Raw genomic sequence first — 24967 nt, forward strand, 5'->3', positions numbered from 1 at the left:
CTCTCTCTTTCCCTCTCTCTCTTATTCCCCCCCCCATGTGTTGTTCTCTGGTGTGCGTCTACGTGTGTAATCAAACAGTGTTTGCATCCGTAGGAAAAGAGGATGAAAAGGCTTGAGTTGGGAAAAAGCTGTTGAGACTTCCACCCCTCGGAGCCAGCTGCAGCTAATTTTAGCGTCCCCTCCCGTGCTGTGCCGGGCCCATGCCGAATGGCTGTGAGAGATTAATGGAGTTACAGCAGCGCTACCGCGCAGAGCTTCGGACGCCCTGTCTGAACCCGCTGAGCCCTGCCTCTGCCCCTGGCACGGCCTTGGCCTGGGCACCGTGCGGTGCAGTGTCAGCAGCGGTCTCTGCGGGAGGCCACATACGGAGGGACAGGTCTGGGCACCTGCGCTGGGCACCCCAGGGCTCCTTATCCTCTAGGTTGTCTGTTGGTGCTGCGTCACGGTCAAGTGTCAAGCTGAGAGGCCGTAGGGGTTGTCCACTGGGTGGGAAGCAGAGGGACAGGTCCAAAGGGAACTGAGAGGGAGAGAAAGCTGAGGTTTGGGGTAAGGGACAAACGTCTGGTAAGCATGAGACAATTCTGCAGAGGTGATGGTCTAACAATAACAAATAGTATTGGAGAGAAAGAGTAAGAGAGAGAGAGAAAGAGAGGCAGGAATATATCATACACTTATAAATGACAATGTCACTGCTTATTCTAATGCCACAATCTTACTTCATAAGGAAAAGAAAATAAATGACAATGTCACTGCTTATTCTAATGCCACAATCTTACTTCATAAGGAAAACATCACATTATATAACACAATATAACGGAAGATTAATATACTAAATTGATTTTCAAATTTACTGATCAATTATTTGACCTTAAGCCCTTTATTATGTAGCCTATTGTATGCAAAACAATTACTGTGGTATTTCAAGATCTCAAGTGAAAATGCCCAGCTTTCTGAATCATATTATATATTGACATGGGGCCCAAAATGTTCAATGATTTAACTAGCAAATAGTTGATTTTTACTTTTTAACTCATGTTTATAATTCTGATCTAAAGTCAGTTCTTGACCAACCCAAATCCAAAGCCAATGTTATTTGTAGCCTATGAAAAGTGTGGATGTTTTACTTTCTAAACCTGGACTCTGTAATACGTACCATTTAGCAGGGGTTAATAGCTGACCCAGAGTAGCCCATTCATTGTGTAAGTGATGTTTGCCCTTGTGTCAGTAACCTTGAGTGTAAATCAATTTCCTGCTACGTCATCACCTTTGCCATGGGAGGCCGTTTGTGCTGCAGTTCACCTCCACGTGAGGACCACAGCACGTTCCCCTCAATGTGAAGGTGTTATTTCCCTGATGAATGCCTATGCTGGTCTGTCTTCACCGGTGGCTATATTCCTGCACCAGGGGGAAGCAGGACATTTAATATGGTGCTGAGGATGTGCACTGCCAAGATGTAAACATGGAGGATTGGCTTCCAAGTAATTGGTTGGGAAACTGCCCCAAGGCTGAGCAGCCGAAATGCAGGCAGAGATGTCTGGAGTTGCCAGGTGTCACTGTACAAAATCTCTAAACAATTCCTAGTGCCAATATCTTGTCCTCTTGCTCTTAGCCTCCGAGATGGTTATTACAGTAACAGGACTGCAGATACGTCATACACTTGCATTGTTTTCGTGACCACATGATCAGATTTAGCATAATGTACTGTAATGCTAAATGTCAAGGAGAATAAATGGCAAAATAATAATTATAAAGCATTCATTATAAGATATTAAGCTAATGATACAAAAATGTCATCCTGCTGTAAATAACATTTGCTAAGGTGGAAGATGGCTGGATCCTAAAATTCAAATCATGGTGTGGAGAGAGTATCTAGTATTTGACATCATGTCATACTTTTTTTTACATTAGTGTTTAACAGTATCAGCTATTCTATGACTTTTATTAACCAGACTGTGAGTAAACATATGGTTGTTTTTGGTCCTTTTTATATTTCATAATCCACAGACCATGTGGACCAGTGAGCATGACCAAAAAGAAACTTGGCTTCAGCCCTGATTAAGAGGCTAACTTGAGTTAAACTAAAGGTCACAAGCCTCCCTTGTCAGTGGGTTTTTCTGTGTGTAAAATTAACTCACGATTCCCTCATTGCTCCCATACTGAACCTATTAAAATAACCGTAAAATCCATGCATTGGTGAGTTTATGGAGAAAGCAATCTTGTCACCTTAAAAGTAAATAGCAATTACCCCAACACTCAGATAAGACAGCCCACCATACATTCTGGCGTGTGGATGTGTGGAGACTGGTTTTATCATGCAGAAACAGAACAGCTCTTTCTCCCACACTGAAGAATCATGCTTGGGCCAAAGTGGGAAGCATAATAAGCAGAAAAAATAATGGATTTTGTATGCAAATGAGAGGGCCTGAATTTATGACCCATTCACAGCAGCATGATAGAGTTGGCTTTGTCCAGAACTAATGTCACCAACCTCTTTTATACTGACTCATTCAACCATGGTGCAGATTGCATTCTTTTATATAGATCCTTGGTTTGATTAAACCACAAGTCTGAAGTATTGCTCTAATGTAGATCTGTGCTAACAGTAGCTTATCATCTCTGTACAGCGGGAACAATTGTGGTGGAGACACCTTCAGACTAGCATGATCTGCCAAATGAATTTCTGATTATTCTGATTCTGATAATTATCATAGATAACGGGTGTGTGTAAGATCTTTTCATGGCAGAAATGAAACACTTTTGGTTTTGGTTAGTAGCTACTTAAGGAAATAGAATGGAAGTCACATTATTCTTCTCAGATGTATTATGCCAGTGATATTTGGTTGTTTACTACATATTTCAAGATGTCCATTTGGAGCTGAGATTTGCACAAAATCCCCCCTTCTCTCTCTCTCTCTCTCTCTCTCTCTCTCTCTCTCTCTCTCTCTCACACACCTTCCCTTTCTGGTTTGATCTCTCTGTCTTCATTGGTCCTATTTTGGTCTGTTGTCTATTTACTTCCTGGGTAAAAATGGATTTTTTTTGTCCTCAGCCCAAGTCAGGTCGATTGCTGACCTTGGGGGTTCTGAGGGAAATATAAGTCCCCATTTCTCTGACTTGAGATGTTTATCTACATTGCAATATCAGAGATATTAGGCTTTGCTGTCTCCCTTTCAGATATCTGTGTGATCTCTTTGTATTTTCTGGTTGTGAATCACTTGTTCTGGCGTGCCCTGGTTGTTAAATGGAGATTTAATTGGCATGCATGCACACTGTCTAGATGGGATCAATAAAACAGAAAGACACAGCAGGAATCTTGAGTATCAGAACATCATGTCCATGATAAGAAGCGGTCAAGTATCATAACCTAAGCCACATATAAGAGTTGTTTATTCTGGTCAGGCATGTGGAGTCTTTGTGTGTTCTGTCTTAAATAGTGTGCCTGATTGTATGTGAGTGTGTGGGTGGCAATTCTCTGTGTGTTTTTCAGCTGCTCATTACTGAAGCTCACATCACAAATGTTTTATGCAATCTTTACACAATTATCTCATTATTTGCCAGATATCATTTATTTAATAACTAGAATGTTAGAGACATATCTGTGTAGATGAACTAAATGAGGACTATAAATATACTTTATGAATACAGTAAGATTGTTACAGCAGCCTTCTGTGACACATCACACACTATTATATTACATGCTATATTATGCTATATATATTTGAATAGTCAAGCAGTGTTTCACATTTCTGTAACCTTTTCATTCAAAACTTATTGATTTTATATATTTGATATTTATCCAATCTCTTGTCATGTTTCAGATTTTCCATATGACCTATGACCTGGCCAGTGCGGTGGTGAGGATTTTTAACCTGATCGGGATGATGCTGCTGCTGTGCCACTGGGATGGCTGTCTGCAGTTCCTGGTGCCCCTCCTGCAGGACTTCCCCCCAGACTGCTGGGTCTCCTTAAATGGCATGGTGGTAAGTGGCACACGCTTTTTCACTCTCGTTTTTCCTCTTCACTGGACTGACTGCTTTATGTGCTCAAGTCAGATTTTCATCAGGAGATTTTTTCCCTTTTCCCCCATCAAATGTCACTGAGTTCTAGTGGCTTTTGATGGCCGCTGGGCTTGATTAAATGGCTGCTCAAGGGTGCATGGAATGTCCTCCAGCCAAGGTGTGTTGAAGCAGTGATAAGCAGAATAAAGTACTGCATTATATGTACAACCTGAGAAGTTCAATATTCCTTAAGAGCTGACTGAGTGATGAAATCAATGGACGGCTTTCTAGAGAAATAAATCATGGTATGGAATGGCTACCTTTTTTAATCAGCTGGTTGAAAGGATTGAGAATTTTCTTTAAGCCAGTGAATGTGTGGTTCAGTTAAATTGTTGATATCACTATCCTTAGATTACACTCTTCAATTATCGTCACTTTGTATAGCTCAAGGTTAAACATCACCTTATAACTCAAGCCCAGCTATGGATTAAAGTTCTTTTAAACCACACAAAAGTCCTTTCAAATACTAAACTAAGTGGTATAAGGATGAGTCACCCACCCAGACCTCACCCCCACCACACCCCACTGCTGTCCATGGGAATGAAACATCCTTTCTCACACAGCTTCACTTTCACACGTGCCTGTTTGCCAACTGCATCAAAATGAAGTGATGCAAAATGAATTCATCGGGATTTGTTACCTCTGCTTTTTTATAATGTGCTTAGAGCTTCAGGATAATGCTCTGGCTCTGTGCAGTCTGTCCAGAAAGGATGAGATCAGTTTCATTATCCTGACTGGATCAGATGAGACTAAAACAACATCATTAACATATAAAAAGTAATTTGATATAGAGCCACCACCTGATTTTGGTGAGCCAGCCAGAATGGTCCCTGCACAAAATGAGCTCCTCATAAGCTTCTTATGGTTTAGAAGGAGAGAGCTTTTCTCGGACAGAGCATTGCCCTGTCTGACCAAGATTATATGTTTTATTTTCTCTCTTGGAGCAACATACAAAGCTCAAAAGACAGAGTTTGGGGGACATGAGGGAAATCTTCTTGCCTTATCTCATGTTTGCCGTGGTCATTTAGTGTAGCATACATATTAGGTAATAATGGAGGTGCAGTCAGGACGGAGTTACGCAACAGCTTTGTGTTATTTGTTTTGAGAGCTGCAGGGCCAAGATGAAACTTACAGATTTACAAAATTCATCTTGTCTGTCTGCCGTGATTTCATGTTCAGAAATCATGGTGGATGCTGCTGAATCATCCATGGTGTCTCTGTCGACACGTCATCTGCCTCAGAAAAGTACACTGGCTCTCGGGCCAAAAACAATCTGTATCATCTTTTGTTTGTGTAACCCCCACACTTTATCTCACTGAAAACAGAAAATGTTATCCAAATCCTCACCTCTGCATCACTAGTAGTATTTTATCTGACATGTTCAAGTCATTTTGAAAGCAGTCCACCCTATCTCCTGATGTGAATTTGAATTGCTTTCGGCCTTTTTTTGTCAACCTGACTGAAGAGTCATGACTCTAATAAGAAACCAGTTGATGGTGGCAATATGATAAAAGCTGTTTGATGTTGCACGGTGGAGGTTTAATGCCGTCACCAGTCTAAGTTTAGGTTGGAATCCATTTGGGAGTTTGTCATCCGGCACTATTATAATGGCCCAGGTGGAGATCAGTCTTCATTTAGACTCGCATCCCCCGCACCGCGGGCCCCTCCTCACACACTCCTGAGTACAGAACATGAGGCGAGACGTTCATGGGCCAATGCAGCTAAACTAGTTATGTGGGAATGGAAGGGGTTTCTCATTGTGCTCATTCCCCAAAGTGATTAAAATCGCATCAGAGTTAGCATTGCAGTGCAGCCAGTTGTGGTGCCATAAATATGATAAATTGCAATGTGAACAATATGGCAGCAGAGGTGAGATTCAATTCAACTGGGGCCAAATGACTGCCTCATATTCCAAATTTGGACAAAGAAATGTTGCTTTAATGCAGGTCAAAATAGGATTCATTACAAGTTTCACAATATTGTGTACAATGTTCTTTGTAAAAGCTGTAATTGTAATGATACATTCAAACAATAATTCCATCTTCACTTCTGTGATAACCCTCTTAAGTACTCCAAAGGATCAAATGAAATATCACAGTGTGTATGTGACTTTCCTGAATTGCAATTAGTCGACTTGTATTTGTGTGGTATCTTCTTGATTTCTTAAAGCTGTTAATACTGACATTTGCCCCTTTCCAATAGAATTATAGCTACAATCTCATTCAGCACTGGCAATTTTCAGAGCTATACAAGATTGAACATGATTCAACACTGTCAGTAAAGTAATTGCATTGGTCAGGTACTATTTGTGGAAGCATAGATCTAAACTACATACATTACAGAGCAAAATAGATAGTGTTACATTCTGTGACATGAAGTTACTCTCTCTCTCTCTCTCTCTCTCTCTCTCTCTTGCTCTCTGGCTATGTGTGTTTGTTGTGTGTGTGTGTGTGTGTGTGTGTGTGTGTGTGTGTGTGTGTGTGTGTGTGTGTGTGTGTGTGTGTGTGTGCTCTGAAAAGAGAGGTCAAACGCCCCTAGTTCCTCATTTCAGAGGGATGAGATCTGAGCTTGAAATTGCGCCCTTGGGTCCTAATTGTAAATGCTGGCCCCAGGTTCTTGCTCTTGCCTTTCCCATCCCTTGCCTGTGTGGAGGACGCGAGCCCACATGAAACACACACACACACACACACACACACACACACACACACACACACACACACACACACACACACACACTGACACACACACACTCACTCTCTCTCTCTCTCTCTCTCTCTCTATCACACACACAAACACACGCATGCACAATCAGGCTATAAATGTATGTCAGTACTTCTCCCCATCAGCACCAGTGAGCACCAGAGCAGGACCACCCTCGCACATCATCTGTATGCGGTGGGGAATCTCTTTCCAGTCAGGCTATGAATATAGCTCAATTCATTTGCCCTAATACAGTCATTGATGTACAGCACTTTTAATTTATTCCATCAAAAGGTGTTGAGGTAGTGACTCATTTTCTTGTCCTTGATATGTAAAAAATATACTAATGTGTGTAGGTTACCAGAGAAATATATTTAAATCATATATTCTGTAGGTATACAGAGCCTTTTTTAAACTTGCATTTGCTACCACCATATGTTTGGTAGAACTGCATCCTGTGAAGTTAGGTGCTTATTTTGCCATGTTTGTGTGGCATAGCAAGCCTAAATAAGGGAATCCCTGAACAGCAAAATCAATGCTGATGAAGAAATGAATAAAGATCCCCCCATGCTGTGGGTAGTGGCTCATCTGTGTGTGTGTGTGTGTGTGTGTGTGTGTGTGTGTGTGTGTGTGTGTGTGTGTGTGTACGCATGACTGTGTTTGTTCATTTGTGTGTGTGTGCACGGGTATGTGTGGGTGTGTGTGACGGGCAGTAGTCTGGCTGTGTGGCGGTGGTCACTCCAAGCACAGATAGTCGAGAGCAGCTAACTGCTCCTCACACCAGAAAGTACTTGCCAGAAATGCATCTCCAGAGACAGGGCCTGCAGCAAGAGGAGCGCTTTTGATCTCCTCTTTAGCTCTTAAATATGAAAGGATCCCATGCACTGGATATCGAAGTATCATGGGAAAGATGCAATCGGAGCAGTGATGCAATGATGGTGAATCACTTGCAAGCGTTTTTGTACCATATTTTATTTTGAAGACATGAATAGCATAGATAGATAGATAGATACTTTATTGATCCCCAATGGGAAATTCAAGACTGGACAGTCTCAGGCTGAGCTCTAATTCTCTGATGGATCTCTGATATAGTATCACCTACTGTATGTTACATACATGTTGGCTTCATGCAAATTTAAATTCTACTCTCCACCTGCAAACAAGCGTGATTTAAAGCTGTTAAATGTTTTGCCGCACAATTATGAATCTTGAACCACTATGTTTCACAAATCTCCATGTAGGGTGGGGAGGTGAAAAGTGTCAGCACGTGAGGAAAAGACTGTAGTACTTATGGGAACATAGTTTAGACCCAATTGTCTCTATTTCTCAGAGAGTGGACATGCAGTGTGGCGCTGGTGCTGTTAATGTCCTGTGGAATGTGGCCAGGGATTAATACTCTCTTCAGTGTATTCATTAGTCTACTTGTGCATCGACTCATTGTCATTCCAGTCAGGCAGAGCTGGGGCCTGGGCAAAGCAATGACCATTAGCCTCCCCTCAAAGTGGACCGGAGCGTCTGTGTGATTCACACATGCTGCTGACCTCTGATGGTGATTGGGCTTGTTGTTGAACAGGCCGGCAAAACGGGGGCGCTGGACCTGCCAAGCTCACCTAGGTTCGGCGGACCTGGAGCGCAAAAAGCCCAGACTGGCGGCCTAGTCTCTATAGCCTCTTAGCCTCTCAGAGGCGCATCAGCGTTCCCAGTCCAGCTTTTAATCAGCTTCCTGTCCAGGTTTGTGTGAAAGCACCCCTTTATTTCTCCTGACACAACTGCATGACGTCATTTCAGAAATTGCAACTTTGGATGTTGTCGGGGGAAAACTTTTATGCCAGACTCCCTATCCAAACACCCCCAACAACACCAATGCTGCATATTTGACAACGGCAGTTGAAACGAAAAAAAAAATATTTTGTGTCTGTTCTCACAAAGACTACCTTCCTCACCCTGTCACTTCCTTTGTGTCGGTGGCGGCTGCGGTCCAGTGGCAGAGGCGGTGGTGCAGTCTGGCCTTTGGTTGTTTCCTGCGAACGCTGGGCCTATTTTAATCTGGGCGTGCAGATAGGCGGCCGGGCTGACGTCTCGTGCAGGCTGTGTATGCGGGTGATGTGTGGGCCTGCAGATAGAGCGGAGGGGCGCGGTACAGGACGCGGCCCTATTATCTCCATGACTAATGGAGGCAGAGGAACCTGGGCCTCTGTGAGCGCTGCTTTTACTTAATCACCAGCCGTGATAACGAGGGGACCAGGCTCAGCCCTCCAGACCTGGGCTGCAGCTCAGACACCTTCTCAAGGGTAGGGTGGGGGAAGGGTAGGGTGGGGGAAGGGTACGGTGGGGGGCAAATGTAGCAGTAGCTCTCGCCCCGTTCAACCCCCGCCATTAGTGGGATATATTCTCTATCACATTTTATGCATACAAAATCATTATGACTATTGGTTTTTTTATAAGAACTTTCTCACTGGAGAATATTTGGACATTTTTGCAAAGTCAAAGTCAATAACTTCTAATAACTTCTAATGATGTATTGAAAGAGGCTGACCTGTTCAGTAGTAAAGGGCTATGGCTACTGAATTAATGACTTGACTTTTGGGAACATTCTCTCTCTCTCTCTGTGTGTGTGTGTGTGTGTGTGTGTGTGTTTGCAAAAGAGTGCATGAGGAGTTTGTTATGGCTCATTTGAATTTCTATGACTAGATTTATTAGCAGGGGTGTTGAAGAGGCTCCATAGAGAATAGATAACCTCATGCATATTCCCTCACCCTGCCAAGCCACTACTTTCTCCTCAAATGCCTGTGGCACTGAAGAGACGATCAACTTTCTTTACATGTTTTTATTTCATAGACAACTTTCAGATGCACTATAGTCTACGACGCTATTACAATCCACAGTGCAGGATAAAGAAAATACTGTAACCCTATTCACCCCATTGACATAAGGACTAAACCAATGACTATAGCATCACTTGAAAAATGTGATGTCATGTGCTAAATGCAAAAGAATTACAAATAAATAATATATTCTCTAGGCTGATAAATGTACTTCAAGAAAGAAATATGATTTATTAAGATTTATTCCTTTTCTCCATTTTCCATGCATTCATTAGTTGTGTTTTGTGTTTGTTGAGGGGGGGGGGCGATGTTGTTTCTCATTGTGATTGTGAAACATCTGAAGAGCAGTCTTCTTTGGCCTGCTGGGTTGTTTGTCCTATTTTGATTGCTACATGAATCATTTGCATACAATCTTCAGTCCTGTGTGAAGGTGGAATGGGGGAATGTATTGAGGGTGGTACTGTGTACATCTCACACACATAGCACAAGCAGCACCTAGTTACCAACAAAAATGAGAGTCAGTCCCCTTCCTGGTCACATAGATCTCACATCACAGTGGCTGTGACATGACTGGCTGCTTGGCCTCTGTTCACACCAGAGCTCTGAGTGGTCGGCGGCTGACCACCATTCCATCACACATGGCGTTTTGGAAGGCCTGCTGCTGCCAGAAATAACAAGCGTGATAAACGGTTACTGACAAAAACACTTGACATCTGACAGAGATGCAAATTCTTCTGCCTAGTTTAGTGTTCAAATCCCAAAAGCTTTTTACTCTTTTCATAGCAAATGTGTTTTATATTCCCATAGGCCGCAGTGAGAGGCAGACGATATTGTATCAAAAGCCCCCTTTTGAAATGTTAAAAGTCAGTTTGGGCTCAGAGAGCAGTATGGAGATGTGATGTTTGATGCTACTTTGACTGCCAATTCATTGTTTGGGATAAATTTGAGTTTTTTTGTAACTCATAGATCTGCACATTATCATTGCATTAAAACACTTTCTTAAAAGTGGTAATTCAATGATCTATTTAAAATGTTTCAACACTCACTTCTTAAATAATTACTCTTAAAATAAGTCATCTTGGTATGTATATACAACACATGATCCTGTACTTTGTCAGTAGCACTGTCATGTGTACCTTAATATTGTCCTTCATTTTTCGCCGAGGGGTCTTAGAAACCAACATTCAGGGACTAGCCGTGGCTGTGGACAAGTCTTTATTGTTAAGCCCCCTCCTGTGCTGATACACTCAAGGCAAGAAAGCAATCTGCCTTTTAAATATTTATTTTATAGTCTCTCAGAACGCAGCCTTGTAAATACATCCCATTTCTTGATCCTCATGTCATGTTGTGTACAGTATGTTGCTATGCTCTCGTGTTGTTTTGTTTAACCCTCAGGTCATGTGATGCAAATGCCTCCCAGGGCTACGCTGACTGGCTGAATCTCCTTTGTCTATTAGATTACGGAGAGCGTTTCCAGGAGAAAGTATCTCAGAGTCTCTGTCATGTAAAGTTATTTATGGCAGCATAGTGATAAGCTGTTTTTCATCTGCTATCTGATACTCTGTCCCAGCCGACTGTCTTACTGCAATTATAGTAATGTGGAGCAAAGAAAGACTGACAGAATGTCTAATGTCTGCACAACAAGAAGAATGTACACAGTCTACAGGTCCATCCTGTCATTACAGGTTACATGATACACATGTTTCAGGTATGAACGTACACACGCACAGACACAGACACACACACACACACACACACACACACACACACACACATGAAAGAAAAGGAAAATGTAGGTTTTAATGAGATGTCCTTGTTGCTGTCCTACCCACAACAGGTCAACAGGACAAATTTTATGTGGTGAAATACATATTTGAATATTTAGAATAAAAGTTTTACAATGTTTAGATGAAATTGTTGCAAATCAGTAAATATCTCTGTATAACGTAAAAAATATATTTTTGAACAGGGTTACTGATTACAGCTTTGAACATGATTACTTTTGACATTTTCGGTTTCATAATCATATTTTGGTGTACACCATCACAGGTAGCAGTGATATAGTCCAAGCAGTCCAGACTCAGTTCCTGATGACAGTAGCATAGGTAATTATCAGATAATTTCCCCATCAATTCCCAGAAGAAACAAGCAATCAGCGTGGAGATTAGATTTCATATTAATAGGTGAGTCAGCGGAGGAGCTAATTTAGCCATAAATTTGCCATTACCTCTGTCTGGATAATGGATTGTCCTTCGTGCTCAAACAGAGGGGTGAGCGTTGCTGTTTGATGGCACAGTTGCTATCATCCAATTTTTCTAAAAGGTGCAAGAAAGGCCCAGCATGTGCAGGAGTTATTATAGGGCTGCCATGTGATATATTCAGTGGCAGCACACCCTGGTGTGTCAGGTGCAGAGAAGGAGAGAGATTTACGGTGATGTTCCTCTGGAGTTCTGCATTGGGTGAGAAATGCTAGGCTTCCTCAGCACTTTCTGTCTTCAAAGGACACACAGTGATTCCAATAGTCAGCAACTTGGAAACAACTACAGGACTCTAGCTCAGAGCTGTCACATTCCTTATTCAAAGAAAGCCTTGTACCGATCACACACACACACACACACACACACACACACACACACACACACACACACACACACATACACACACACACACACATATACACACGTACGCACACACACACATTCCCAACCATTTGTTCTTTTAGTGTCACTAGCTTTCTCTGTCTCACGACACACACACACACACGCGCACACACACACACACACACACACACACACACACACACACACACACACACACACACACACACACAGTAAAGGTTTTGTTTTGATGTTTTGGATTCATCATCTTGGTTTATCATGAAATGTTGACAAAGCAACAGTTTTAGTACTCAAAACAGGAAATGGATTTGACTAATTTCTTATTTGTATTCACTTGTTGGTTGTGTATATTGTGCCTTGTGCATCACTTGTGTATGATTACAAACTGATGAGTCAACAGTTGGACTTCCTTCTCATCCCAAAGTGGATCACAATTCCCCAAAGGCCCAATTTTCCTCCTCAGTGAACTAAAATATTCATGTTTTTTTTTCTCCAGTGGGGTGTTTCCTACAACATTATATAACACTTCACATACAACACCAGCAAAATGCCATTTGACAAGAACAATAAAATCTCATTGAATTACAGTAATAAACATTTCTATTTATTAGCTCGCATGACCTGACATGTTGGTTGAGATTTAGGCCACCTTGGTGATGCTGTGTTCCTGTCTGTGCGGCTCTTGAGTGGATCCTGCTCCGAACAGCTGTGCTAATCGCCCATGAGAGCACGGAGTTCACGACTGCTCATTTCCCCTCTCCCTCGCCTGGCTGGCCTCCCCGGGCCACTGGCAAAGCTGAGCATCAGCCGCACAAAACAAATCGGAGTAATAGATGTTGATTAGTGGTGCTCACAGCCAACGATTGTTCCACACCCAGCGGCGGCCGAGCACTAGAGAGGACTAGGGAGGACTAGGGAGAGTTGGCACAAGGGAAGACAAGGGAAGACGTTGAGTAAGAGGGAGAGAGAGAGAGAATGAGAGAGAGAGGGAGGGAGAGAGAAATAGAGGAAAACGTGCACTGACACAGAGAGAGAAGTTTAGCTCGCTCTGCGTGACTGTGAGCCTCTGAAGCATGAAGGGTATGTTGTCAGGATGTTCCACGGCAGTCCACTGATCCATTGCTGCGTGCTGCCTGAGGTCCTTCATGTGGTAACCTCCCCTCCATCCTTCTGTCTTTTATGCCCCCTCCCTCTCATCTCTCTTTCTCTCTCTCTCTCTCTCATCTCTCTCTCTCTCTCTCTCTCTCTCTCTCTCTAATCTCCCTCTCTCTCTCTCTCTCTCTCTCTCTACAGAATGATTCCTGGGGTAAGCAGTACTCCTATGCCCTCTTCAAAGCCATGAGCCACATGCTGTGCATCGGGTACGGTGCCCGGGCGCCCGTCAGCATGTCAGATCTGTGGATCACCATGCTCAGCATGATCGTGGGTGCCACCTGCTACGCCATGTTCGTGGGCCACGCCACTGCCCTCATCCAGTCTCTGGACTCCTCCCGACGCCAGTACCAGGAGAAGGTAAGACAGGCCTCACACACATGCCCACATGGACAGGACTAGATGGATAAACAGGTCACATGAACAGCCAGTGGAACAATGCCAACAGACCTGAGGATTATGTTAGTTAGGTAATCAGTTCCTGATATTATAAACAAAAGAACTGTGTATTCATCAGTGCATATGCAAAACTTCCTCTCGATTTGAGAAGTGTTTCACACTGTGTAGCTGATTCACTGACATGGTATCATTTCATGTTGTAATCAAAGACCTTTGTAGGCCTCCTCTCCCGCTGACACATTATGACAGTATAGATTATAATGTTGTTCTACAGGCCTCAAAGCTGATGAGGCTAGATTATACTCCCTGTACAGTCTGAGCCTGAATTAGAGGCTTAAATACTCGTGCTTATTGAGGTTTCTTCAATGTATTGTTCTTGGTCCAAGTCATTTAGATGATTGACATAGTATAGATGCTGGAAAGAAACAGAGCCAGATGGAGATGGGGATTTAATTGGCAAACCCTGTGTGTATATACAGTCAGTACAGTACATAGTTAATTAGTCTTTTCAGAGTTATGATGCATCCACCACAGTTTAATGACAGCTTACCCACTGATTCCATGCACAGTCTCAAGAGAGGCATTTGGAGTGTGATGTGTTGGTGCAAATAAGCCCCATGATGCACAGCAGCCCAGACCAGGGCCAGAACATAATCCATTCACTTTGACAGCACCCACACATGCTGGTGTGAAATAAACAGCCTATGCTTCCGCTAAATCAAACCGCTTTGCACCAGTCGCAAATAAATATTTGAGAAAACAGTTCAATAGATTATGTCTGTTTTCGGGTGCGCAAAAAGTTCACAAAATGTGAAGCAAAGAGTGAAACTGCGGAAGACTGGATGCTGTGAGCTGGTGAAATAGCCCCAACACCGGAGTGAGGAGAGGAGGAGTGCACTGCATCAATTAGCCTGTCAGAGGCAGCGCGTTCCTCCTTATCTCCAGCGTCCATGGAGCCCACGTCACCTTGAAAGTGACAATGACAAGGCAGCCACAAATGGACGAGGCGTTACGTTAATTTACATTCAATGGCTCCCGCATTAGTGGCTATCGTTCATTTAAATATGATGTTGTGACCTTGCTGAGACAGGCATTGGTCAAGCAAGCTGGACCCCCAACATGTTCTGTATTTATGTCGCATTGTTGCTCATTTGTTGTTGGTAGTGTGTCTGTGGTTTTAGCGGGTTTATGAGTTTAGCACAGAGCAGTCAAATTAGTGACCATCAGAACACATGAGACCAATGCAATACGTTTTTTCTGTGCCAGGTTCTGTCCTGTTTTAAGCCTCAGGCCCATGAGGAGCTCTGCACAGTCAAAGCCATTTGCTTCAGAGTCACACAATCATGTTTTCCAACCTCCCTAATCCCCCTGACAACACAAACACTATGGCAACTGGCGAAGAGGCTGTCCCAATGGTGGAATGAGACTCTTCTGCCACTGAATGGGGGAGGTTGGGGAGATAACGGTGGCACACATGTGTGCTCTGAAGGAGCCCGCTCACGCACTCCCTCCTAATGACTGTGGTGGAGCGGCGCGGTGGCGTCACACACACACAGGCATTATCTCTCATCGCTTTCCCCCCGTCGAGTGGAGCAGCTCTGATCCCAGATCAAAAACGGGCGATGAACCCGTTTCAGATCAGCCCCCTAGGGGGAACAACAGCTCAGCTCAGCTAGAGAGAGAGAGAGAGAGAGAGAGAGAGAGAGAGCGCCATGTGACTGAGGAGACTTTGGAGAGCGAGCAGCACATACTCAGCTCTTTCCCCTGAAGTCAGTCTGGTGTGGCTCCTGTGCCTGAGGCAGGTACTGAGTCCCAGTGGCCCACGCTCTGAGTGAGTGACACACACACACACACACTTTCTCTCACACACACACACACACACACACACACACACACACACACACACACATACACACACACACACACACACACACACACACACACACACACACACACACACACACACACACACACACACACACACACACACACACTCTCACACACACACACATACACACACACACACACATATATATATATATGAAATATTTGAACATGTGCAGCCGCCACCGTGCTGCAGAGATGCAATTACGAAGCATGCTCTAGCCGAGCACTCTGAGCACTGTCCCTCAGCTAAGATTAGGCCATTTTGTCCTATTGCTCTGGTTGATATCTCATTACTGAGCAGCTCCATCAACACATCAGATAATTGTTTTGTGTTGTGTAGGACTGATTCTCCAAAGGGACAGGGATAATGTAATGTAATGTTATTCCATGACAACGTATTGTTATGGCTGCGTCCGAAGATATCCGTCTGCTAATATCGCAGCTATCAGAGGGCGGGAATGTCTAACCAAGTTTCCAATTTCAAAACACGTGGCCGCCAAAGCAAACCAGCCTATGACCTTACACCCTGGAATAGCTTTCATTTGCTTTTATTGCAAAATAGGACATCAGCATCTTGCTCAGCTAGGTAAAGGCCCTGTTATTTCCCTCCGCTTGAATGACTGTTGTGGAAATTGTGTTAAACAAAGTGCTTTTGGCAGCAGTGGTGTATTTTATCTTCCTGTGAGTCAGAAAGCAGGCGTAGGCTGGTCTGTTTTCACCTGATGTCCACCTGGGGAGGATGAAGCTCCGCTGGCCGATTGGTTCTGACATCTAATATAACCCTGCCTCTCCTCAGAAGCACTTCTAATATGATCGCCGATCATATGTGAGGGGAAATAATCGGAAAGGGGTGAAAATAAGCTCTCTCTCCTTTTACTGTCGTCTTCTCAAGCTGTTATGTACGTTTCTCGCAGCTTTGCCTGTGGAAATTACAGGAAGGAGCCTTAATGTTGTTCAATGCCTTCCACCATTTTACTTCTGCAAGGATACAAGGTTAATTTGATGTCACCTCTCTGTGAAGAGGACCTATTTCTGGGGAACCACAGCAGCATCTTGCATGCACAGAGTACATAGTGGACTTAATTAGACTTCATTAGCTGAGCCCTCTGGATCCCTGTGAATCACAACACACTCATCACTGATGCAAGTGCTTTCATAGGCCCGCAAGGAGTCCTGCACCACTGGAGGAACACACACACACACACACACACACACACACACACACACACACACACACACACACACACACACACACACACACACACACACACACACACCACTGTCTGGAGGAACACACACACACACACATTTGTGGGCAGCTGTGGCCGTGGTTAGCACTCTGGACTTGTAATCGGAGGGTTGCTGGTTCGATCTCCGACCAGTGGGCTGCAGCTGAAGTGCCCTTGAGCAAGGCACCTAACCCCTCACTGCTCCCCGAGGGCCGCTGTTGTAGCAGGCAGCTCACTGCACCGGGATTAGTGTGTGCTTCACCTCACTGTGTGTTCACTGTGTGCTGTTTGTGTTTCACTAATTCACCGATTGGGTTAAATGCAGAGACCAAATTTCCCTCACGGGATCAAAAAAGTATATATACTATACTTATATAGTACATGCATAGATCCATGGAAACAGCACTGAAACAGTAGTTTTGATTAGGTTTTGTGAATACCTGACATTGTTTGTGGAACATATTTAGAGACTTTATATAACATGTTTACTTATAACATAAAATAGCCATTATTGTCTTTACAGTGAAGTAGGCTGCAATAGGAATACGTTTTATATGCATATACCTTGCTGAAATACCACTAAAGGGCCATGTAGTCATGACAAAATCCACTGGCGTTGGAAGAGAAGAGTCTTTCTGTGTCCCCAGCTTCAGCTCACACACCAGAATGATACAGGATTTCATTGGAAATCCATGTAGAGGCATTCACTATGTGCATATACAAGCAAGTGTTCACACAAGCTTATGTAGATGGGATGCAGACTGTCAAGATGCAACACACACACACACACACACACACACACACACACACACACACACACACTAACACACACTAACACAAATAGAAGAGTGAGTGATACAGGAGACTTGTTAATAATTCAGAGAGTGTGGCCCTTTTTAGCTTAGTCTCTAAATGGCACACTACTCTATACCATACACACAGGACTGCACCAGGGTGATGCTGTGTCAAATTTTCCTGAAACAATTCAACCCCCTTCCTGTGGGAGTAGCGTGGTGGCTGTGAGTAAAAGCTTGATGGAAATCGCTCACTGCAGTGAATGAAGAGGAATTAGTTGGGGCTGTGGGTGTCTGTTAGTGTGTGTGTGTGTGTGTGTGTGTGTGTGTGTGATGCCATGACCTACAGTGACCCAGCCATACTCCCTGCCAAAGTGATCATCATCAACATATCAAAGTTGAAATTCAATTGCCTTTAAACTAAAGGAGAAGAGTGTGGGCTTTTATTGTGTACACAGTGTAAATGAATTTGCCTCAAACAAAACGGCCTGCCTTATCACCCCCCCACTGCAGCTGTGCCCTTATCAGTTAGGAGCACATTTGCTTTTGCTGGCTGTGTGCTCAGTCGGGCCAAATTATTATTTGCTGGTCTGCTCTTGTGCAATTTTGGCCGAGGGGCTGGTCACTGTCACCGGGGAGCTGACTGGCACCTCTGATTGCACCTAGAGAGCCGGAGATGGACCGCGGTGGACGGCGAGAGTCAGAGCGCGACAGTGAGAGACACCCCCCTAAACACTGGCGCTCTTGACGGCCGCCATTCTATACGTGCTGGAGATTGCCTTCGCTGGCCACCGGCCTCCCCTGGCTGCCCAGCAGCGCCGCGCTTGATTACTGTAAAATGGACGAGGTCCAAAACATTTGTTCTTGTTCTCCTTTTTCCACTGCGCAAAGTGTGTGTGTCTCAGCACAGTCTGGAGCCCAGTCTGGTGTTCAGGCTCCCTGCCAAGCCCTCACATAAATCAGAGGTCTTTGCTAAGTCTGACACAGCCCATATTTATTTGCCTGCTAGCGTGACATGCTGATGCCACTGTTTAATGAAATATGCAAGAGGTGTGTCCCTTCTTCAGACACACTGAGTAGCAACGGGTCACCTGTGCGTCTTGCTCCGTGTCTGGAGTGCTAACGGATCACATCGCCCAGTCAGGTCCGGACAGTGTTCTTCACACCGAGGCATCCAACCAGATGACACCGCGGAACCTCCCAGACAAGTCCTAAGTGTGTCTTTGAAGCCTGCTTCACTGTGCAGTGCTCCCTCTTCACCTTTCCGCGGCTTTAAATAGCCAGTCAGTCATTCCAGTCCAAATGGGCTGATTGTAATTCTTTCAGACATGGCTAATTTTTCAGGAGCAACAGACTAATGGTCTGCTGCTTAGAAGAGAGTGAGAGGGCATCTGTCACATTTAGCTCCTATTGTTTTGGCTGCCAGGATTGAGCACTCAGACAGACTTGCAGATTTAAGCCCCTTGCATTAAGATGTGGGTCCAGATGCCAGATATTTATTTATTTATTTGTTTATTTATTTCTTAATTTATTTATTTATTTTAATGTTTACAAATCCTCTGCCTTAAAAGCAGCTGCACAAACCACAGGCATTTTTCCATACTTCCACAAGAAACAATTTCCTAGAAGGGTCTTGAGGCAAAATGGGTAGTAAAGGATAGCTAGTCTGTTGCTAAGCAGACAGCGAGTGCGCATGAGCTGTCATAAGCGATGTCTAAGGCAGGTTTGTCAGATGCTTGGCCTGCAGTCATGAGACATCATTGAGCCCCAGTGTGAGGGCAGACTGCAACACATCCTGTGAATCACAGGTCCCTCTGCAGGGCTGAGTGACAGTGGTTGGGGTGGCGATGGTTTGGGGGGGGGGTGGGGGGGCGAGGTTGTGATAGGCCCGCAGATGGTGATGTTATCGGAGTTGCCAGCTGGTGTCAGCGGAAAAGCCTGTGGCCATACCTGCATGCACACCTGCGCCCTCACCTGCCACCTGCTTTGCTAGTTAAAGCACATGGCAATGGCTACGTTTGTTTCTCTGTCTGTGTGGAAAAGTGTGTATATATTTGCCTGACTGAATGTGTTTGCATATGGCCATACAAGAGAATTGTGTGCATGTAAGAAGATGGTAACAAAGTGGCGATGTGGAAAGGCCAAAGTCACAGAAATATGAGTGTGAGGTAGTTTTGTATCCATTGCAACAGATATATCAAAATATCATATCAAGGGCAGAGAGAATACATGCCAGCCCCAGTCTTATTGGTTCCATTTCAATTTTGAATGATGATCTGTCATATGCTTTATATTCTATAATATTCTATAATTCTATAATGTTCCAAAACATTCTATAATGTTTCTCACTCACTGCTCTCCACTGCCTTATTGTATGTTTACAGTATAAGCAAGTGGAGCAGTACATGTCCTTCCATAAGCTTCCTGCAGACATGCGGCAGAAGATCCACGACTACTATGAACATCGTTACCAGGGCAAGATCTTCGATGAGGACAACATCCTCAACGAGCTCAATGACCCCCTTAAAGAGGTGAGTCCCCAAGGACGCCCGCACCGCAGGCTCTCAGTGCCAGACGTTCACACCTCAGAGCTTTCTCGCCATCGATTTGTTTGAAATTAATCCATCGTTACCCTCGCCGACGACGCAGATTAGGTCATTTACATGGTGCCTGATTATTGATATTTTGGTATGGGAAAAATGTCTGGAATCTGATAGGAGCAGAGAGTCATGGGTAATTTGAAGCATGCCCTCTGTCGGGGAACACTTTTGAGTGGACTTTACGAGAAGGGCCACCGCTCTAAGTATCAATTTCCCTTACGTCAAATCAGTTTTTTGATGTGTTTAGAAAATAGACTACACATATTGATGTGTTGGTCAGAGCATGGTAGAGCACGCCTTCCACAGTGAAAAACATTAGCCTGTCCATCAGACTGAGGTTGCCGGTGCTGTGATTAAAAGTACAAAATGCACGCTGAATGTTTAAGTAGTTTAGACCTCTTTGGTCAAGCAGAGCTCTGTAGAAAAGTGCTCATTATAATGCAGGAGGGATTTATAATGCAGCAAAATGCATCAAGGCCTTGCAGTTGGAGTACAATTTGGGTAGCTTTAAAGCAAGGCAATGCTAAGCTCCCATCCTTAAACGATAGATAGCTTGTCTCTTTGTAATGGTGCACACTGTAAATCCTCTGGGTAATTGGGCCCTGAACAGAAAGAAAAATGATCAGAGCAGGAAAAAGAGCTGTGCATCACATAGGCACGTACAGGGGCTTAAAGCCCATCCCAGTGCAAGACAGGCGTAGGCATGGGATGCAGATGCGTGTGATGCTTATCAAATAACATGGCAGCCCATAACTCTGCCAGCTCTGATATAACTAGACAGAATGAGCCCAAGTGATGATGCTGCAAGGTGAGAGAACACTTAATGTTTCATCGCTGCAACACTTTTTTTTTCTTTTTCTTTTTTCTTTTTTTTTGCAGCTGGTCACTGCTGCTATTTTTATGAATGTCGCCCGATGACAAATAGTCTTTAAATAGATAGAGTAGAAAGCTTGTTTCCCCCTGGTGAAGCCGCGAGCAGGAGGATGCTGGGATCTAATTCATTATTTGGGGTGTGATTGGGGTCGGGGGCCCCTCAGTTCGAGATGCCACAGTGGTACCTCTGTGTGCTTATGCTGCTATTAACAAATAATGCTCTCCCCAACACACACACACACACACACACACACACACACACACACATGCAGACCCCCTCAGGAGGAGCAACAAACAAGACTAGAAAAGCGCTCCTGGAGCTAAGACACACTTCCTCATCCTCATCCCCAGGAAATTAGAGACTGCTTAGTAAACAAGCCTCTCCTCTCATGTCGGCTTAAAGGTAGACTCAGCAAGACAACTTCATTATTCACAACAACTGTCTGGCTGCTGCCAAGGCAGGTATCAAATGTACAATATCAAGACATGGCAGTAGTGGCGATAAGGCCTTTGGTTGTTTGTTGTCTGCTAGAAATGGGCAATTTGAAAAGGGATATTACAGTCAACTTTTTAAGAGCCGAATCGATTTTAGATTACAATATTGCATTAGCGAGGTAAAACATTGCAACGATATGACTTTATTTTTGTACTTTTGCTCATAGGAAATTGTTAATTTTAACTGCCGTAAGCTGGTGGCCACCATGCCCCTGTTTGCCAACGCCGATCCCAACTTCGTGACGGGCATGCTGAGCAAACTCAAGTTTGAAGTCTTCCAGCCCAACGACTACATTATCCGCGAGGGCACCGTGGGGAAGAAGATGTACTTTATTCAGCACGGCGTCGCCAGCGTCATCCGAAAGTGAAGCACCGCATTTTGGAGGAGTGTGTGGCCATGAAGCATCACCAGAATGCTAATTTCCTGTTCATTTGCCATGCTAATCTTCAAACGCTGATGAAGAATATAAATGAATACATGGCCTTGTTGATGATATGTTTGTTCAATTTTGCATCAGTCCATGAAATACAGTAAGCATCTCCTTTGGTGTTGTAGTTTGTAGTGTTGAATAATTTATGTGAAAATATAGGGCTCATGGATGAAATACTAAAGTGTTATGGATAATTGTTGTTAAGTGATGGTTTCTGCAAACTTTAGAAGGTCTTTCAGGTTAAGAGGTTATCTATAGGCATCTACAAATAGATATTTTGCACCCTTGAGGCTTCCATCCCTCTGTAAACACACTTTAGATGTTCCACTGATTCCCTCGGTGAGTCACTTGAATCTGGAGGTCAGTTGAGAGGTAAACAGTCTCTGGTCCTGGTGGACCGACCACACTGAGCTCAGTCTGCTGCGTTCCACGGCATTCTAGAAGTTCTGTCAGAGTGGTGACAGACTCTCATCGGGCACTTTCCTGTCCTGGAAATGGGTTTGCGTTCACAAGCTCTTACATAATGTTCATCTGTTCAGGCAGAAGGGACCAAGCAGAAGATCAACTTTCCCAGAGGACAGGCAGAGGTTGTCATGGCACTGAATGTTGAATAAATGTTCCTTTCGCGTAATTGAGGGAGTAATTCCCCCTCTCTAGCAAACATGGCCTGACATTAAATATTAATCCATCAATCCGTTTAAAACGAAGCTGTTTACCCTACCTTATTCGTTTATTTATTTATTTGGCCTTCGTTTCCCCTTTCTGTGTAATGGGACTACGTGACATAGTGTAATGTTTTATATTGTCTTCGCCGTGAATTTTTTATTTCAAATGAGATCATTTTCCACGGAAAGAGTTCTAAGAATAGTGACAGATTGTGTGCAATTTCAGGAATCATTTCTGTTACTTCTAAGCCCAGACTTTTAAAATATATTTTTCCCTCTTTGCCAGAACTAAAAAGCTAAAGCTTGGTCCACAAAGGAGTTTTGATTGATTTTTAATGTTTCACCCAAAGCTTTCCCTTTCATTTCTCAAATGAAAAATGAAATGTTGACACAATGTGATGATTCATTGGATAAGTATTATTATGTTTCACTAGATATATTCAGTTTGCATTTAGGACGTCAAAGCAGTATTACTTTGAATTGCATCATGTGAATGGTAAAATATGATATAATAACGTGTTACTGCAAACATGCTATTACTGAGGTGAACTGTGAGAGTTTGCCAGCCCATCTCAATAATATAATTTGTATTGAACCTATAACATAATTTCATGAGCCTCCTCTAAAATCAATCAAATATTTTTTGTTCATGAATTAAAATGTTCAGTTGAGGTCTTGAAAGAGTAAATGGAGTAAGATTATTAGACAAAGTCATTACAACAAAAACATTAACGTGTCAGGATTTAACTGTCAGGTTAGTCTTTAAGTCCATGAGATGATTGTGATCAGGTGGCTGACCAACGTCTATGTCTCCGGCTGTAGTTTTTAGCATGCTGTCGGCTGTCCTTATGTTTCATAATGCCGTAATGAAAAAAGGACATTTAAATCCCTCCCCCTAGCCCTCCTTGATAATCCTTTTCCCCCCAGTGTGGATGGAGGATGTTGCTGGCCTCTCTGGCATATTAAGTTCTGATACCAGCCACCTGCTCCAGTGGGATGCCCATCTGGTGGGGGAATATTTATGCTGCGTGGCATGAGCGTGGCATTAGGAGATCAGTGCTGACTGGGCATCACAGCAGCTGGCTTTGTCAGGAAGTGCATCCTTCTCCTCCACTGAATCATGGGAACTGCTGTTAGGCTAAAGAGATCGAGCAAACTCTAGCGATGGCTGCCTTACCCAAACGCCGTTCGTTCCGGTTGCATAATGAGACACTGTCAAAGAATTCCCTTCTAAGAATTTCTAAATTTGATCCTAAAGTGGCTCAGAGACACATGCAAGCCCATAGACAAGAACTCAATCAACAACTCCCAAAAGCAACTCCCAAAAGTAATTGAGTGTTGTCTGGCTACCTCTGTCATGTGAAACAACTCTTTCCCAAGTCCAGTTGAAAGCAGGCCAGGCAGTAAGGCCAGTGGGGAAGTGTAGTGGTGGCTGTGTTTCGACACAGATCTGCACAGGAAGCACATGGGCTCATGGCTGGTTACCCACACTGCCCTGCGGTGAACAGCCCCGCTGGACGACATGTGTGAAAGTGCTGGTCGTCATGCCAGCTTGCCTGGCTGCCTCCTCCAGCCCCCCTCGACCCACCCACCCCTTTCCACTGCGGACGACCTGATGGGCCGTTGGAGTCGTATGGTTGTAAGAGGTTGTGAGGGCAGCCAGCAGTGTGTTAGGAAGTGTGCACGTGTCTCTGCTTGATTTCTCTCATTGCTATCACAACACACACATTTCTCACACAGTAATGTGCAAGTGTATATTGTCTGTGTCAATAGTGTGTGTATATTTGACAGCACAGGTTTTCACGTTGTGCTTTTCTTCATTACGTAAATCCGTGCGGCTACCTTGTTTACACCTCCAGCTGGAGTGTGCTGTCCAGGCGTCCAGCAGGCCAGCCTTTTGGCAGCGCTGCACACCAGAACTTGAGCTGTGAATGTCAAGGGCATCGGTCCTCAAACGGCCATTTAATGCCATGTTTTATTCAGCCTCCGGGACACACGCGCCGTTATGAGGAAGATAAAACTGACAACGTCTGTCGTTATTGGCAGAGGTGGCCAAATTGGATATTCACAATTTTCACGACACATGGTGTCGCACAATAGCACAAGGCAGGAGGCCATTTCGCTAAAAGATTCACAGCAGATAATGTAACAACCAGTCATTTGGGAATCATTTTAGGTCTACTATTATATATTAAATAAATCAAGGCCTCGTCCATTAACGGTAAGAATTTGGCTGGTATG

The 24967-nt window shown here is 43.9% G+C and overlaps 1 protein-coding gene across 1 annotated transcript in view; it reads left to right on the forward strand.

Moving 5' to 3' along the window:
* The window catches only part of LOC125304353 (potassium/sodium hyperpolarization-activated cyclic nucleotide-gated channel 1), a 60573-nt gene that overhangs the window by 22024 nt on the left and 13582 nt on the right, over window positions 1-24967 (forward strand). Inside the window, 6 exon segments of the mRNA XM_048258542.1 lie at window positions 3819-3980; window positions 13495-13713; window positions 20047-20193; window positions 21798-22004; window positions 22515-22546; window positions 24140-24146. Coding sequence (XP_048114499.1) covers window positions 3819-3980; window positions 13495-13713; window positions 20047-20193; window positions 21798-22004; window positions 22515-22546; window positions 24140-24146 — 774 coding nt within the window.

This window comes from Alosa alosa, chromosome 12 (assembly GCF_017589495.1).
Source record: "Alosa alosa isolate M-15738 ecotype Scorff River chromosome 12, AALO_Geno_1.1, whole genome shotgun sequence".
In the NCBI taxonomy this organism is placed as follows: domain Eukaryota; kingdom Metazoa; phylum Chordata; class Actinopteri; order Clupeiformes; family Clupeidae; genus Alosa; species Alosa alosa.